This window comes from Helianthus annuus, chromosome 8, assembly GCF_002127325.2.
Source record: "Helianthus annuus cultivar XRQ/B chromosome 8, HanXRQr2.0-SUNRISE, whole genome shotgun sequence".
NCBI classification, from domain to species: domain Eukaryota; kingdom Viridiplantae; phylum Streptophyta; class Magnoliopsida; order Asterales; family Asteraceae; genus Helianthus; species Helianthus annuus.
In genome coordinates, this window is record NC_035440.2 from 104,969,178 (window position 1) to 104,983,725 (window position 14,548).

General features: G+C 36.8%; 1 protein-coding gene across 1 annotated transcript; it reads left to right on the forward strand.

Annotated features, from left to right (window-relative positions):
- The first annotated feature begins 6,782 nt into the window (after positions 1-6,782).
- On the forward strand, positions 6,783-8,637 carry LOC110873566 (nuclear transcription factor Y subunit B-3). Its single transcript, XM_022122515.2, has one exon. The coding sequence runs from the start codon at positions 7,866-7,868 to the stop codon at positions 8,427-8,429; it is 564 nt and encodes a 187-aa protein (XP_021978207.1). The 5' UTR covers positions 6,783-7,865; the 3' UTR covers positions 8,430-8,637.
- The last annotated feature ends 5,911 nt before the right edge of the window (positions 8,638-14,548 follow it).

Consider the following 14,548-nt stretch of genomic DNA (forward strand, 5'->3'; position numbering starts at 1 on the left):
TACATCATTTCTACAAACAATCAATAATCATCAAGTATAACAACTCAAATTCAACAAGATTTCTTCATATTTAAGGCTTATGTTTCAAGATTCATGTGTGTGTTCATTAATGTTCTGGAGTTAATCATTAAACATCAACTTTTAATCACTCCAAATGTGAAGTAAACAAGATCAAGAGAGCCTTACCACTAGCTTCAAGCTAGGGAAGAATACTAGAACTTGAAGATGACAAAATGGTTGGATAAAGGCAAACGAAGGAGGTGCTTCAAGATCCGTGAGCACCAAGCTTCTTAATTCACCTTGTAACACCTGAGGAGGCCTTGGATTGCATGAGCTTGAAACGAAAATGGTGAGGGTGTGTGGAAGGGGGTTCGGCCGAAGATGGGGGCAAGGGAAAGAAGATGGAGTGTTGTTGTGTGAAGTGAGCTATCATTCCTCATATAACCTCCTAAAGCTAATAACCAATGTGTCTTGTGTCTACATAGTACAAGACATATCTTTGCAACAATTTACTAGAGATTTTTTTAGATATCTTGGCAAGATTGTGGGGGATTATGTGGGCCACCTTGGTGACCGATTTACTAGCATGGGAGGGGGGGGGGTAAAGTGCAACTTTGGACCATATAGTTATCTTGTAATCCCAGTCCAATTATTTAGTTGGTTTAATTAGTTACTAGCTATTTTAGTGGGTGTTAGGGCGTCCGGAGATCATGACTAGCTCTGAAATAAGTGAACAATGCTTCTAGCAATATTTTTATGTTCCGGGTAATGTCCGGTTGTTCGGTTAAGTACCGGTTCGTTAAAGTGCTAAATCATACCATTTAGTGTCCTTTATGTATTCTTTTGTGACCCTTTCAATTCCCTACCATTAGGGGAGTATTCTGGATAATAAAACGTAAATTCTGCATGATATTTATATGTTTAAAAGCTGATTTGAGCTGAATTTAATGAAATTCTGCACTTAAAGTGCGTTTCGGGTGCTTTTTAGTGCGTATTTTAGCTTCCGGATGGTCTATATATAAACCCTTGTATGTACTCTTGGGTTTTAATGTATTCTTGTCATTGGACCTATACCTAGGCTCCAATTCTATTGTCTGACTGTTTTCTGTAGGATTGTTGACACAATGTGTCTTACCGGTGAGTTTACTAGTATTTCTTATGCAACGCAGTTCATTATTGCATAATGTAATTCTTGTAGTATAAAACGTGCATGAATTCACTTATATAGAATGTAATCAGACAATGTTGACATTTAAGCACATAATTGCAGTCATTAAATAATAATTAGAATGTACGGAAATTACCGGTTTTGTGCCAGTTGGCACAGTAACAACCAAATCAACCTAATAGATTCTAATGTTTCAACATTGTATCCATCGAATTTGTTAATCAATCCATCCATAAAATATATCAACGATCCGTTCAGATCAGATCTTTGATAGACGATTATGCAATTCTTACATAATAAAAGGACAATAAATTACCTAATCGTGTTGCTGCTTCATCCAATCCAACAATAACAATTCCATGTCGTTGTTCGAGTAGTCCCTCAACTCTTACACAACTGCAAAAACCTACTAAGCATTTAATCAAACACCTTACCTACATAAACATGAACTTTTTTAACTTCTCACTTTGTTGCGCCTTGCTCATAATTTGTCATGAATGCTCAATTTAGGGTTCAAATTAACTGTTATATTTTCAAATTGATCAAAAGTTATCTTTTTTTGTGCACAATTTCGCAATCAGAAACCTAGAATTCCATCAATTAACTTGGAAAACTAAACAAAATGTATAATACAAACATAAATGAAGCAACTTATGTGCTCCCATTCAGAGAAGGACATGGGTTGCGGATCACACAAATTGCTAGCAAATGAACTTCCCGATGAGCCGTAGTGTTGAACCAAGTAACCGAGATTCAGGTTTTGAGATAGTGTGGAGTAGAGAAATGTGATGCACTCAATTTAAATGGCAAAAAACAAGTCTAATTTATGAAAGGAAATAAAATTGGAGGCCCTTGTTTTTTGTTGGCCCTAGGCCTTAGCCTACATTCAATTTCTTCAAATCCAAATTGGAGGCCTACATTTAATTTCTTCAAATCCAAATTAGGTTAGTAATCCTGACGACTTGTTGTGATATAAAAGTAAGATGCAAGCAGTTGAGTTGGGGTAGCAAGAAACCAGGAGAAAAAGAGAGGGGAGTGGGGTTGTTTAAGGGAAGTAGTAGACAGGGTCGTTCCAATGTTTTTGGAGGCCCTAAGCGAACTACAAAGTCAGGGCCCTATTGAACTGGTATAAAGGAATTGAGATTGAGATTTAAGACATTGAATAACCATAGCGATGAGTTTTCCTAATATTTGCCCTAATTTCGCTCAATCCGCAATCAGTTTCACATTGGTTACTCAAAAGACACCACAAGTAACGAGGGTTGATGTGTTGTGTGCCTGGACAATGCAGACTCCTAGTGTAAATCCTAAATCTTGGGCCTAGAAACGTTGTTTAAATGGCAAAAAACAAGTCTAATATATGAAAGGAAATAAAATCGGAGGCCCTTGTTTTTTGGTGGCCCTAGGCCTTAGCCTAGGTTGATAAGCTTTACGGGCCGGCCCTGGTAATAGAGGAGTGGGGAGTTTATAGAGAACCGATTAAATCTCATCAATAACTGCCAGTAAACGTGGGTTGAAGATGTAAATGTGAGTTGAAGGCAGAAGAAACTGCTGATAACTGCTGAGATACCAGTTAAAAATAGGAGTTTCAAAGTTGGTTACACTTAATGGGAACCATATATATAATATATAATTCAAAGCAATTTCCAATGACTTTAATCGAAAACTAAACCAAACAATTACATGCAAGAGCGCTTTAACAACAACAAAGCTACGAATGCAAACAACTATATGATGATTAAAAACCACGAAGCTAAACTGTATGTCGATCACTTTTGGATGAGGTGTTATAAAAACGAATTTATCAAAGTTTTTTAAATAAAACAAGAAATTATAAAAACCAATTTTTTTAAGTCAAGGTAAAATTGAAAGAAATACTTACGAAGAGGATAACTTTCAAATTGAATGAAGTAAGAAAAAGCGAATTACACTAATGAAGGAATGATCAACGAGAAATGGAGAAAATAAAATCTTTTATTGTAAGCAAAAAGCAAAACATTTCTCTTTTGTCAAGACAAATGCCATTTTTATATCTGATTTTAGGGTTTAAGGTTTCATCAAAAGCCTTAAAATATTTTTTTGACTCATTGCAACAATTCAAATTTTGAGTGCATGGTTGATATATCGTTCGACTACGACATCAACCATTCATGTACTAGTCGTGTTCCCTCCACTCTTATTGGTTGTTTAAACAAAACATCTTCCAATACTTTGACAAAAAAAAAAAAATTAAAAAAATTAATAATTCTAACATCTAATAGTGATTCATTTCAAAAATTAAGAAAAATTCAAGAGAAGGCAAATTCAGAAGTGTTCTTTCGTGTTACTCATTGTAGACCTTATAAGAAGATAGAGTGATGATCACTCCCAAGATTAGTGAGGCAATATCGATGATCACTATTAGAATAAGCGAGCCAATGTCAGTGAAAAGAGGTGATCAATAGTTTAATACCTTCTTAATTAGTATAGTGGACTCGTTAACAATCCTCGGAGAGTAACAAAAGTGGTTTATAATTGAACGAAAATTTCTTTTAAAATAACTTATTCACAATGTCTAGGTTATAATAGATATGATGTGATTCTATCATCAAAATTGAATGTCTTAGGGCGATAGTTGTTTTACGTTGATTGTGAAAATGTCCTAAATTATTTGTTGCTAAACTCGAATAACACAGATGGTGAGACCCAACATTCCTAACAACTAGATATGGGATATGGCCAGATGATGATGTTTTGAGATCAAAACATGCAATACAACTTGGATCCAAGTAAGTGTAGTAATTTTGGTGTGTCTATGTGTGCTGTATAAATGGGATAATTACGATTTCATGTACATCATTATAATAAGTAGTTTATGAAACTTGAGATTTAGGGTTTTCATTGAAAAGGAAATGAGGCAAATATTCAAACGAGGCATCATATTTTAGGTTGACTATATGGTAAAAATGGCATATTGAAGCACTATAAGCTTATGGTGCTTCATCGTAAGGTTGAGGTGGTCCTAGAACATACTTTAAGAAGAAAAAAGAATTCAAATGTTTCCGGTTTTGTTTATTGGCATCTAACTCCTATGCTTTCACTTAACAATGAATTTGATAAGTTTCATAAATGCCAAGAGTAAAGTACAAAACTAATTTGGTAAATTTGTTAAGAAAAGTAGGTGTTACGTTCACGGACGTATATAAAAGAACGAGTAATGTGTATATGTTTGTTCCTTTAACATAATGAAAAAAACGGTACTCATTCAGATCGTTTATTAAATAACATATATTAACAAACAATTCCATGAACGGTCAACTAATGTCAAGTTCAATAATCAATTACAACACTAGTTACCGTAAGTAGGGCTGACAATAGGTAACCTGCTAAGACACGATAACAGAAAAGTACACCATGTGATTTTTTACGTTTTTAAAAATAATCAAAATTTGAAAGCTAGGATCCATTATTTCTCTTTCTAGGTGCATAAAATATACATCTGTCTTATAGACATTGGATATAAAGTAGTTAAACGAGTCGTATTCATGTTTAAAATTTTTGTTGCTCGCGTTATCAGATACCTGTTAAACTTGCTAAGACATGATTTGTCAAACCTAATCGTAAGTGTTGATGATTCATAATTCTTTTTATCTCTAATCATAAAACTCGCAAAAAAAAAAAAAAAAAATACTAAATCTATTTCAATGTAACAATTGTCTTTAAATGTTCAAAAATTGTTATAATCATTTGATTTTTCTTGATCACGAAAGCGGGTATGAATGGAAAGTGCGGCACACATGCTTTTTACTTTGAAGAAACATAAGACGATTATGAAAATAAAATGAAGAATTTTATTCTCACGATTTTTTTGGCTAGATTTTATTCAAAGCCTCAAAGGTGATTTAAGAAAATTTGTAAAATCAAAATGGATTTTTTATCATTGTTTTTTTTAATAGATTTTCGACAAGCGCCTCCGGGTGTAATCGAGGACATTGTGGTTTGTGTGGATCCGTTTTTGGGGTTTTTCAATGGAGTTTGGTATTTTTACCAATGCGTTTGTGGGTTTAGGCCTATATTCGGCAGAAAATGTATTAGCAAATATTTTCTGGCCTCGAAAGCATAATTTTAGAGTTTACAGGATCACATTCTGCGGGACAATGCTTTTGATGGGTTGGACGCATGTGTGTTGGGTAGCCTGCACAATTCCCTTCCTGATCTTGAGCTTGGCGGGTTCGCTAATAAGGACAATGCCCCTCCAAAGACCCAAAATGCTTTGTTGAGTGCCCTATATAGTAAGTCGCCCAGAGTTTGGGAAAGAAGTTTGACTTACCCCTACGCCAGAAAGCAATGGTAGAATATCTACGATGACCTCATATTCAAGATTTCCTAATTGTTAACCCTATTAAAGGTTTAGGCCAACGCATGTTAGCAGTAAAGTATCAGGTCATCTTTAAACACCGGTTAATGATCCCTTTGTTTTCCATTAATGAGCCTTGCCAAGTTTGTCGTAAGTTTTGTATGGATAAATTTGGGTAGCATGTGGTCCATTGCAAGAAACTACCATACTTTAAATACATACATGACTTGGTCAGGATGTCTTATGTGATGTGCTTAAGCGGGTAAGAATCTCAACGAAAAAAAGCCCATGTGAATTTATCGACAGACCCTCTTAAAGGGAGGTCCACTTTTCAACCAACAGATGCTCTTGTGTTCGGTTGGGCAGATGGGAAACACGCTTGTGTGGACCTTACTGGAGTATCCTTCCTTGTTGGGCTCATGGAAAACCGTTTTGTGGCTAGCCAGTTTGTGGTGAAGGTAGAATCGGGGAAACTTGTTAAGTATGAAAAAACGTAGGCTGAGAATCAACATGTCTTCATTCTCTTTGATACTTTTGGTTATCTTGCTCATGAAGTTGTCGGTTCTTTGACAGAGTGTAGAAGGTCATGCACAACAAGTTCTCGACGTCTAGAAACCATGGTTTTGTTTCGGTAGAATTGAATTTATTATTCAAAAGAAGGTTGCGACGCAGCTTGTTACCATTTTACCTACCATTCTTATGTAATTTCCTTTAGTTTACCAGAAGTAACAACACTTTTGACCAAAAAAAGAGATAAAGGGACGTTCATCTCAATATCAATTTTATATTGAGAACTATAAGAATTATACAAATATAAACTATAAGAACTATACAAATATAAAATATTTGTATCTTTCGCTTTAACTATGATCACAAGGCGATTACATAAGTGTTTACCCTTTCATTGAACGGAACTACGTATAATTGATTTATACGGTTTTCACATTTCTCAAGATACTTTGACTCCGAAAAAAAAAAATCCTAGTCAGAGATGAATGTTTATATCACTTAACACCGACATAAAAATATATTTTATCAACATGATTATATTTCTTAATAACATATTAATATATTAAAGAAAATCTTGAGCTTTACAACAAAAGAAGAATTAGTGCCTTAACCCGAATTGATTAGTGCCTAATCAATATGCTTAAACAAATCCACATATGGCCGACCATGTACCGCCAATGCTCAATGGATGGTCCACAATCTTCCACTATCTTCTAATCCGACGGCCCATACAGCACCACTAGGAACGAACACTTATCAAAAAACAACGGCCATTATTCCTCCACGTGGCAGTTAGATCGCGTTCTTATAGCATTTGATCCGACGGTAATCCCATATTCTCATCCCAATTCCCTCCATCAAAACCTTTTCCGGTCAACTTATTCACTTTTTCCGGTCATCGGATGTCTCAATTCACCGTCCTTTCACTCACGGCGTTTGATTAGAAGTATAGTTTTCTGTTTTCTGTATTCAAAATTGTTGAATCTGAGGTCATTTTGTCAGTTTCCGGTTGATGATCGTCGATCGATACGTGTTCCGGTCATCGGATGTCGCAATTAACCGTCGTTTCACTCACTGCGTTTGCTTAAAAGTATAGATTTGTGTTTTCTGTATTCAAAACTGTTAAATCGGAGGTGATTTTGTCAGTTTCTGTTTGAATTTGTGCTTCGCTGATGCCTGATGATTGACACGTGTTCCGGTCATCGGATGTTCAATTAACCGTCGTTTCACTCACGGCGTCTGCTTAGAGCTATAGATTTGTATCATCCGTGTCAAATTCTCGTTAACCAGAGGTATTTTATCAGAAGGTTCTTATTGAATTTGATGATCAAGACTTGCAATCGAAAAACTATACAATTATGCGTGTTTTAGCCGTAAATTCGACCTAAATATAGAAATATCTTCTGTTTTTTTGAGCAAAATCAAGTGCGAAAGTGTTTTTGAATCTAGAATTTCGATCTAGAAAGTTCATCGCTTATTTCAGCAGGATCCGATGAATTTGAGCTTCACAGATGATGAACACTTGTGATTCATCAATTATCTCTGCTTCGGAGATATAATCGTTAGCAGAATTCAAGTGTTTGATTGTTTTCTCACAGAATTTCATCTAGAAGAAAGTTCATCGGTGATTATTGTGATATCATCCAGTCAAAACCCTAGGTTTTCATATAACCGTCTACAAAATTCAATTGCAAGTGTTTTTTAACATAATTTATCAGTGATACTGTAATAGCATCGAGTCAAAACCCTAGGATTTGATACAATAGTCTGCAGAATTCAAGTACAATTGACATCATCAAATCAAAACCCTAGGGTTTCAACTTTGAACTTTGAACCGTACGCGACGGAACAATGGCGGATTCCGACAACGAATCCGGCGGAGGCCACAACGATCACTCACTCCGAGAACAAGACCGGTTTCTTCCGATAGCTAACGTAAGCCGGATCATGAAAAAAGCGTTACCGGCGAACGCAAAGATCTCAAAGGACGCAAAGGAGACAGTGCAGGAGTGTGTATCGGAGTTCATCAGTTTCATCACCGGCGAAGCTTCCGATAAGTGTCAGCGAGAGAAACGGAAGACGATCAACGGTGACGATTTGCTCTGGGCGATGACGACGTTAGGGTTTGAGGATTACGTTGAGCCGTTAAAGGTGTATTTGCAGAGGTTTAGAGATATGGAAGGGGAGAAGACGGCGTTAGCTGGACGTCAGGGTGGTGAAAAAGAAACCGGAAATGGCAGTGTTGTAAATATTGGGAATAATAATCATAATGGAGAAGGTGTGTATGGGGCCCATCATCATCAAGGGGGACAGATGTATGGGTCGGGTAGTTATTACCAAATGGGCCCTAGCCCGTCTGGGAAAATCGGTTCGGGTTATCCGGGGTCTGGCCCAGTAAATGGAAGGCCCAGATAGATAGTCCACTGGGTCGGGTAGATATTATCAAATGGGTCCAAACCCGTATGGGAAAAGTGGTTTGATTTATCCGGGGTTTGGCCCATATAGATAGTGTGGACTGTTGAATAGTTAATGTTTAAAGTTAAAGCGTTATTTACCTTTTATTTGATTATTTATTAGTGAAATAAATAGTTTTAAATAAAGAGTTTTAGCTATTGTTTGTTTTGATCTAATTATTTTGGTGATTAATGAACATATCAGTAAACTTGATAAACGTTTAAATCGTCATTTATGTGAATTGTTACAATTAAATATAGAACTATAGTTTACCGTTCACTGGTTCCCGCCATTTGGTGGAGTGGCACTGGACCTCCAAAGTCGTAAGTTTGAACTTGAGCTGTGTGTTATGTCAGAGAGTCTAAGCTTTTGTGATGGCGCAACATTTGTAAAGTGGTAGTGAGCATTATGGAGTCCTGTGGGGACACGAATCTGAGCAAACACGGTTTCATCTCAACGGTGACGTGCGTTACATTAAAGAGTCTAGGCTTTTCTGGCGGCCCAACATCTGTCAAGTGGCACTCGGCGTTTTGGTTTCCCGTGGGGACACGGAGAGGCCCCGTAAGCCAATGCTATACTGTTGCATGGAAAAACCCGGTGGGTTTCGATCCAGGGCCGACCTCACAAGTCGTGCCTGCTGCTGTCCAATCCCAACCGTCTAGTGGGTGTCGTTTAAAAAATATGTGTGTATATATTGGGAGAGAGAATTGTAAAAATCATCATCTATCTATTATTTTCATTTATTTAAAAATTAGGCTAGAGATTAGCGTACTACACTGCAGGGATGAGATTTTTTACTGATAACTCGATAAGCAAATAATGAAAGGTAAACTAAAGAGGTATTCTTACGAAGTACCTGACCCTAGCAGTTTAACAATAAAGACAAACCGACAATCTCTCACCCTGCGAATATTAAGATTGTTAGAATACTATACCCTATTCAAAACCTCAATTACAGTTCCTACGAAAATCCTGCAGAATTAACAGTAAACTAGTCACCAACACACAGTCTATGACCTAACTAGCATTCATACATGGAAGACATCCACAAAAACGCAAGTGAAACATGTGATGAAATTTTAACAAGATAAAATACGCATACACATTAAATCAAGGACCCAGAGTTCGCTACTTTTCAAGATAAATCTATAAAACACAATAACATCTAATAAAAATCCAAACTTTATCAAGAGTTCATCACAACCTAGATAGTTCACATGATTTAGCCAAGCAACATGGTCTTAAAAACAATAAAACAAGGTTCTAAACAAGAATTCATCGAATGGAAACAAAAACTAAGTAATAAGATGAATCGGGAAAGCAAAACCCGTAAAGCTTCAATCTTTATGCTATTATCTCTTCCCCAATGATTCCAGAACTTCAATCCTTGCCAAATAGTGAAATAGCTCTTAAAATTCGTCCAAGATAGTGTATTTGCGTCTACGTATGATTAGGGTTATGAAAACAATATATATACTTTCCTAAAACCTGTAAACCCTAAAATTCATGAAATTGCTGGAATAAGAGGTTTTGGCGGCCCATGACAAGTATGGCTGAGGTTTTGGCGGCCCATGGCAACCCATATCAGTTAGCGAGTCAAACGGAGGCTTTGGCGGCGCGTGAAAACCTACCTTAAATCTATCACGGCCCATGAAAACCTAAAAAACCTTAATTTTGTCACCGTTTCATCTCTCGATCATCCTTTCACGTCCCGGTACTTGGTTTTAACACATTTTAGCTCATTTTCCACTCTTTTCAACTCCTTTCATCAACAAGACCTGTAAAACATAAGTGAATCAAAAGTATATACATTCTAACTAAAACCGAAACTAAATCTAACGAAAAACGCACAAACTATACAAGATAAATAATGTATTTTGCAATACATCAAATATCCCCACACTTATATCTTTTTTTGTCCCTGAAAAGACTCATGCAAACGGAATCATAATCAAATATATTTGAGTTCAAAGATCTAGATTACTTATTAAAATTAAATTGTGTTAACCGCGATTGCAAGTATATGTGTCCACTTAAACCCAAACCCGGTTCCAAACCCTTATCATGCAATTTAAGTCTAAGTTCAATTAATCTACCTAGGGTCTCACACTAAAAGTTGCAGTTTAACCTAACCCCGCCTCAAGCTCATGAAACAAAAGGAACTGATCATTTGACCCTTTTCCTAACCGTTTTATACCAAAATCAAAAGAATTTAACATCATTTTTTTCTTTTCTTTTGAGCAATAGACTTTTCATACCTAACCCAGATGTTGTCTCAACGAGAGTCACCATCCCTGAGAGCGACAACATAGGCGTCTGTAATTTTTCACATTTTTTTTCTTAACTTAACCTAGAGGCAATCTAAATCAGAGTCAATATCCCCAATAAAGATTACATAATCCTCGTTTTTATCTCCAATCTAGCTCAATTTATTTTATTTTCTTCTTTTGGTAAAAAAATTCTAACAATTTTAGCTTATAACGACATTTCTTACACTATTATTGGCGGTTTCGGCTTCCTACTTTTCCTAGATGAGAACCCACTAACAAACTAACAATTAGGTATATTAATATCAAAGGAACCTAAAAACCGGATCGGGCCTACTCACACGTCCCAAGCTAGAGACAAATTCAACTCTAAACTTATATTATTATTATTTGAAACCTGAACATACCTAATTTTTCTATCATTTTCCGTATTTATTTGCAAACTTCTAAAACAAGGACATTTTCTAATTTTATTTTCAATTTTTTTGGATTTTTATTTTTTTTAATTTTTTTTGTATTTTTCAAATGTTCATGACTCAAACTAACACTAAACAAACTCGAATGATAGTTTCCTATCCCCACACTTAAACTCTACATTGCCCTCAATGTAGGATGAAAACCGACTCAAAATACTAAAAATAAATAAGAAATAAAAAACAAAGGGCATAAATGGAAAGGACTTAGCTGGTTATATAACGGGTAAGCTCCAAAAGTCTCATCCAATCCAGCTCGATCGTATAGCATTTCGATCGCGATCGGATCTGACACTGACTGGTATACTCGGTAAATGCCTGATATTCAATAAACAGCTCCGAAAACACCCGAATGGAGATTGAGTACGGGTGGTACTTATTCAAACCTGCATCAAGAAAAACAAACAAAAACCAGCATAATACCGACTCAACAAAAAAACTGACTCAAAAACCACTAAGTTAGACTCATGATACAAAAATGCAGAAAAAATACCTTAGCGACACGTAAATGATGAAGAACCAACGATTTTGGTAAGATTATGCATCAAATTTGGGTAAGAAAAACAATTTTCACATTTTAATAAAGCCTCGCGACCCACGATAAACTAGGTCAGGAGTGTCGCGCCCCGTGGTGCTATAATTTTGATCCGGTTCATTTATGGGCTTTGACGGGCCACGTGTATAGCCTATCCCCTCGCGGGGCGCGAAGATCACATTTCAACAGAAAGTTTTGTCTTTTTATATCATTTATTACCTTAGAATTTTTTTTATAATCACCCAAAACTTCCCAAACCATTCTTGAACATAAACACTTACCTCAAGCGCGAATTCTTCGTAGTTTCCTGCTCCATGACGGTAACGAACTCCTACAAACGACTCAACGACAAGAACTACGAACTAAATGTTGGATCTGAGTTTGATTTTGATTGTATTTTATGTTTGAAAATAAGATGAAGATGGATGAGTGTGCAGCGGAAATTATAATGAAAACAAACTTTGCATACAATCAAACGAGAGTAATACTTTTATCAAACATCTTTACACAAAGAACCAAAAGATTGAATTTATTTCAACTACGATTACAATGATTGATGTAAGAATGCAAACTCCTCCTCAGCCAGAGCTCAGTAGTTTGTTCGTGCAAAGAAGACGAATGATGCAAAGAGCTAATAGAACAGTACAAAGTACTGAACTATTTATAGGCACTTGCAAACTACTGAGCATCTTTGCTGACGTCACCATGAAAGTGACATCTAACCTCCTAACAAACTCTAACCTCTGATCTATACAGACACTGCTTGTGTTAACTACTGCTAATACATTCTATTACAAAACAGACTTTAGAACAGCTGCTGCAACCTTCTACTGCTGTGAACCCAGCAGCACTTGTCCGGATCAGCAGTGCTTGACTCAAGGCAGTAGATTGAATCAGCAGGACTTTAGTCTTCCATCAGATCTTTAGTTGAGCAGCAGTTATGGGTCAGCAGTTTAGCAAGATCAGCAGATAGGAGGTCATCAGTAGTTGTAATCACTTTCAAGGGGAGAGATTTGTATACCAACATCTGCTTATTCAGGATCCACTGCTCTGATCCAGTTTTGGCTTTAATTATCTGTTCCTCTGATAGGGTTCAATCCTAACAATCTCCCCCTGGAACAGATAATGCCAAAACCCCTCATTATTTGTGGATATTTTATTGCCTCATTAACAGCTCCCTTATCTGACCTTTAAATTGTAATTCAAAGTCAAGGGCATCTGTATCTTCATCATCCCTGCTAAGTGGAAGATCAAGGAGATCCTGCAAATCTTCAAGTCTCAGGCCAAGAGCTTGTTCCCTTGATATTTTCTCCACTTCTCCACCAGACCTGAGCAAAGTCAATACGCAGGTCTGTTTGTCAGTTGCCCACTTTTGTATTTTTGAGCCTGGTGGGTTTCTTGGGAGATGCTTATTTGCAGAAGTATTTGGTGAGGCTGGCCTGTTCATCACTGGCTGAGCAGTGGTAGCAGAGTTTTCCAGTTCAAATTCTTCTTTAAACGTTTTCAACAAGCCTTCTTTTACAACGGCATTTCCAGTAAGAATTTCTTGAATTGTTTCAGCACCTAACTGGCTTTGTCTCCTTCTTTTGTAGATGGCAGTACCAGTTGGAGCAGTGGCTCTCCTGATTTGCAGCTTTGATGGTCTTTTTGAAACCGCTGCTTCAGGATAGTCAGGTTTTTGAGGAATTTTTGGATCTTTCTTTCTTAATTCCTCCAACCTTTTGTAGGTTGACCTGACCACATCTTCTTTCCATCTAGCAATTTGTCTTTTTGTACCAAAATCAGCAACAACCAGTTCTTCTTTCATTCTCTTTAGTTCCATTTGCTTATCAGGTACATTCTTTCTGAACTTTGCCCAATCAGGAGGAGTGTGAGTGACTTTCCCTTTTATCATGTCTTGAATTCTTGCAGCTTCAACTTCAAGCTCAGGAACAGTCCACTCTTTGTACATGTGTCTCTCTCCTTTGTATCTTTTGTGAAACATAATGCTTTCAATGTAGTCTTTCTTCAAAGTTTCAGCTGCTCTTTCTGAAATTTGTTGACTGACATTTTTTGCAAAACGTTCTAGGGAACTGACTTGTGTGAGCAGATATTGGTAGTATCTTGATACTTCTTTGTCAGATTTCCCTTGTGTGTTTCTTTTCGAGATATCCTCTGCTTGCTTGGCCTTTATCTTCAAATATTCATCAATATTTTTGGGCCAGGGATATCCTTTGATTGAAGGCAAACTCCTTTTGGCAGGGTCATCCTCAGTATAGAAAGATTTTATTTCTTCTCTAACAGCTTCTAGTTCAAGAGGAAATTGAACACCTGTAGGAGGTAAGGGTTTGTGCATTGGAACTGAAGAAAGTGGAACTGGTTTTGGTATATTGACAAGAGCTAAAGGTTTTGAGGATGTTTGGGATGGTGCAGTGACATCATCTTTAGGAATTAGCCTTCTCCTCTTTATTTGAGGAGGGACTGACGATGTTTTGGATGGAAAGGTGGTTGTAGTGGTAGTGGCTTGTGATAGACTAACAGTTGTTGAAACAACTGGTGTTCCAACCACTGTTGTCTTTACAGCAGATGTTATAACAGCTGCTGTCTTATGCCTTTTGGCAGGAGGTGATTTTGTTTTTGGTGGTGATGGTGGTAAAGCAGTCGATGTAGTGTGTGTTGAAGTGGGAGCAGATGTTGAAACTACTGAAGTACCAACAGCAGTTGATACAACAGAAGTTACAACAGCTGTTTTAGATGGTGGTTTTTTAGCAGACTTTGAACGTCTGACTGGAATGGATTTGGGTAGCCTTACTCTTCTTGTAGGCT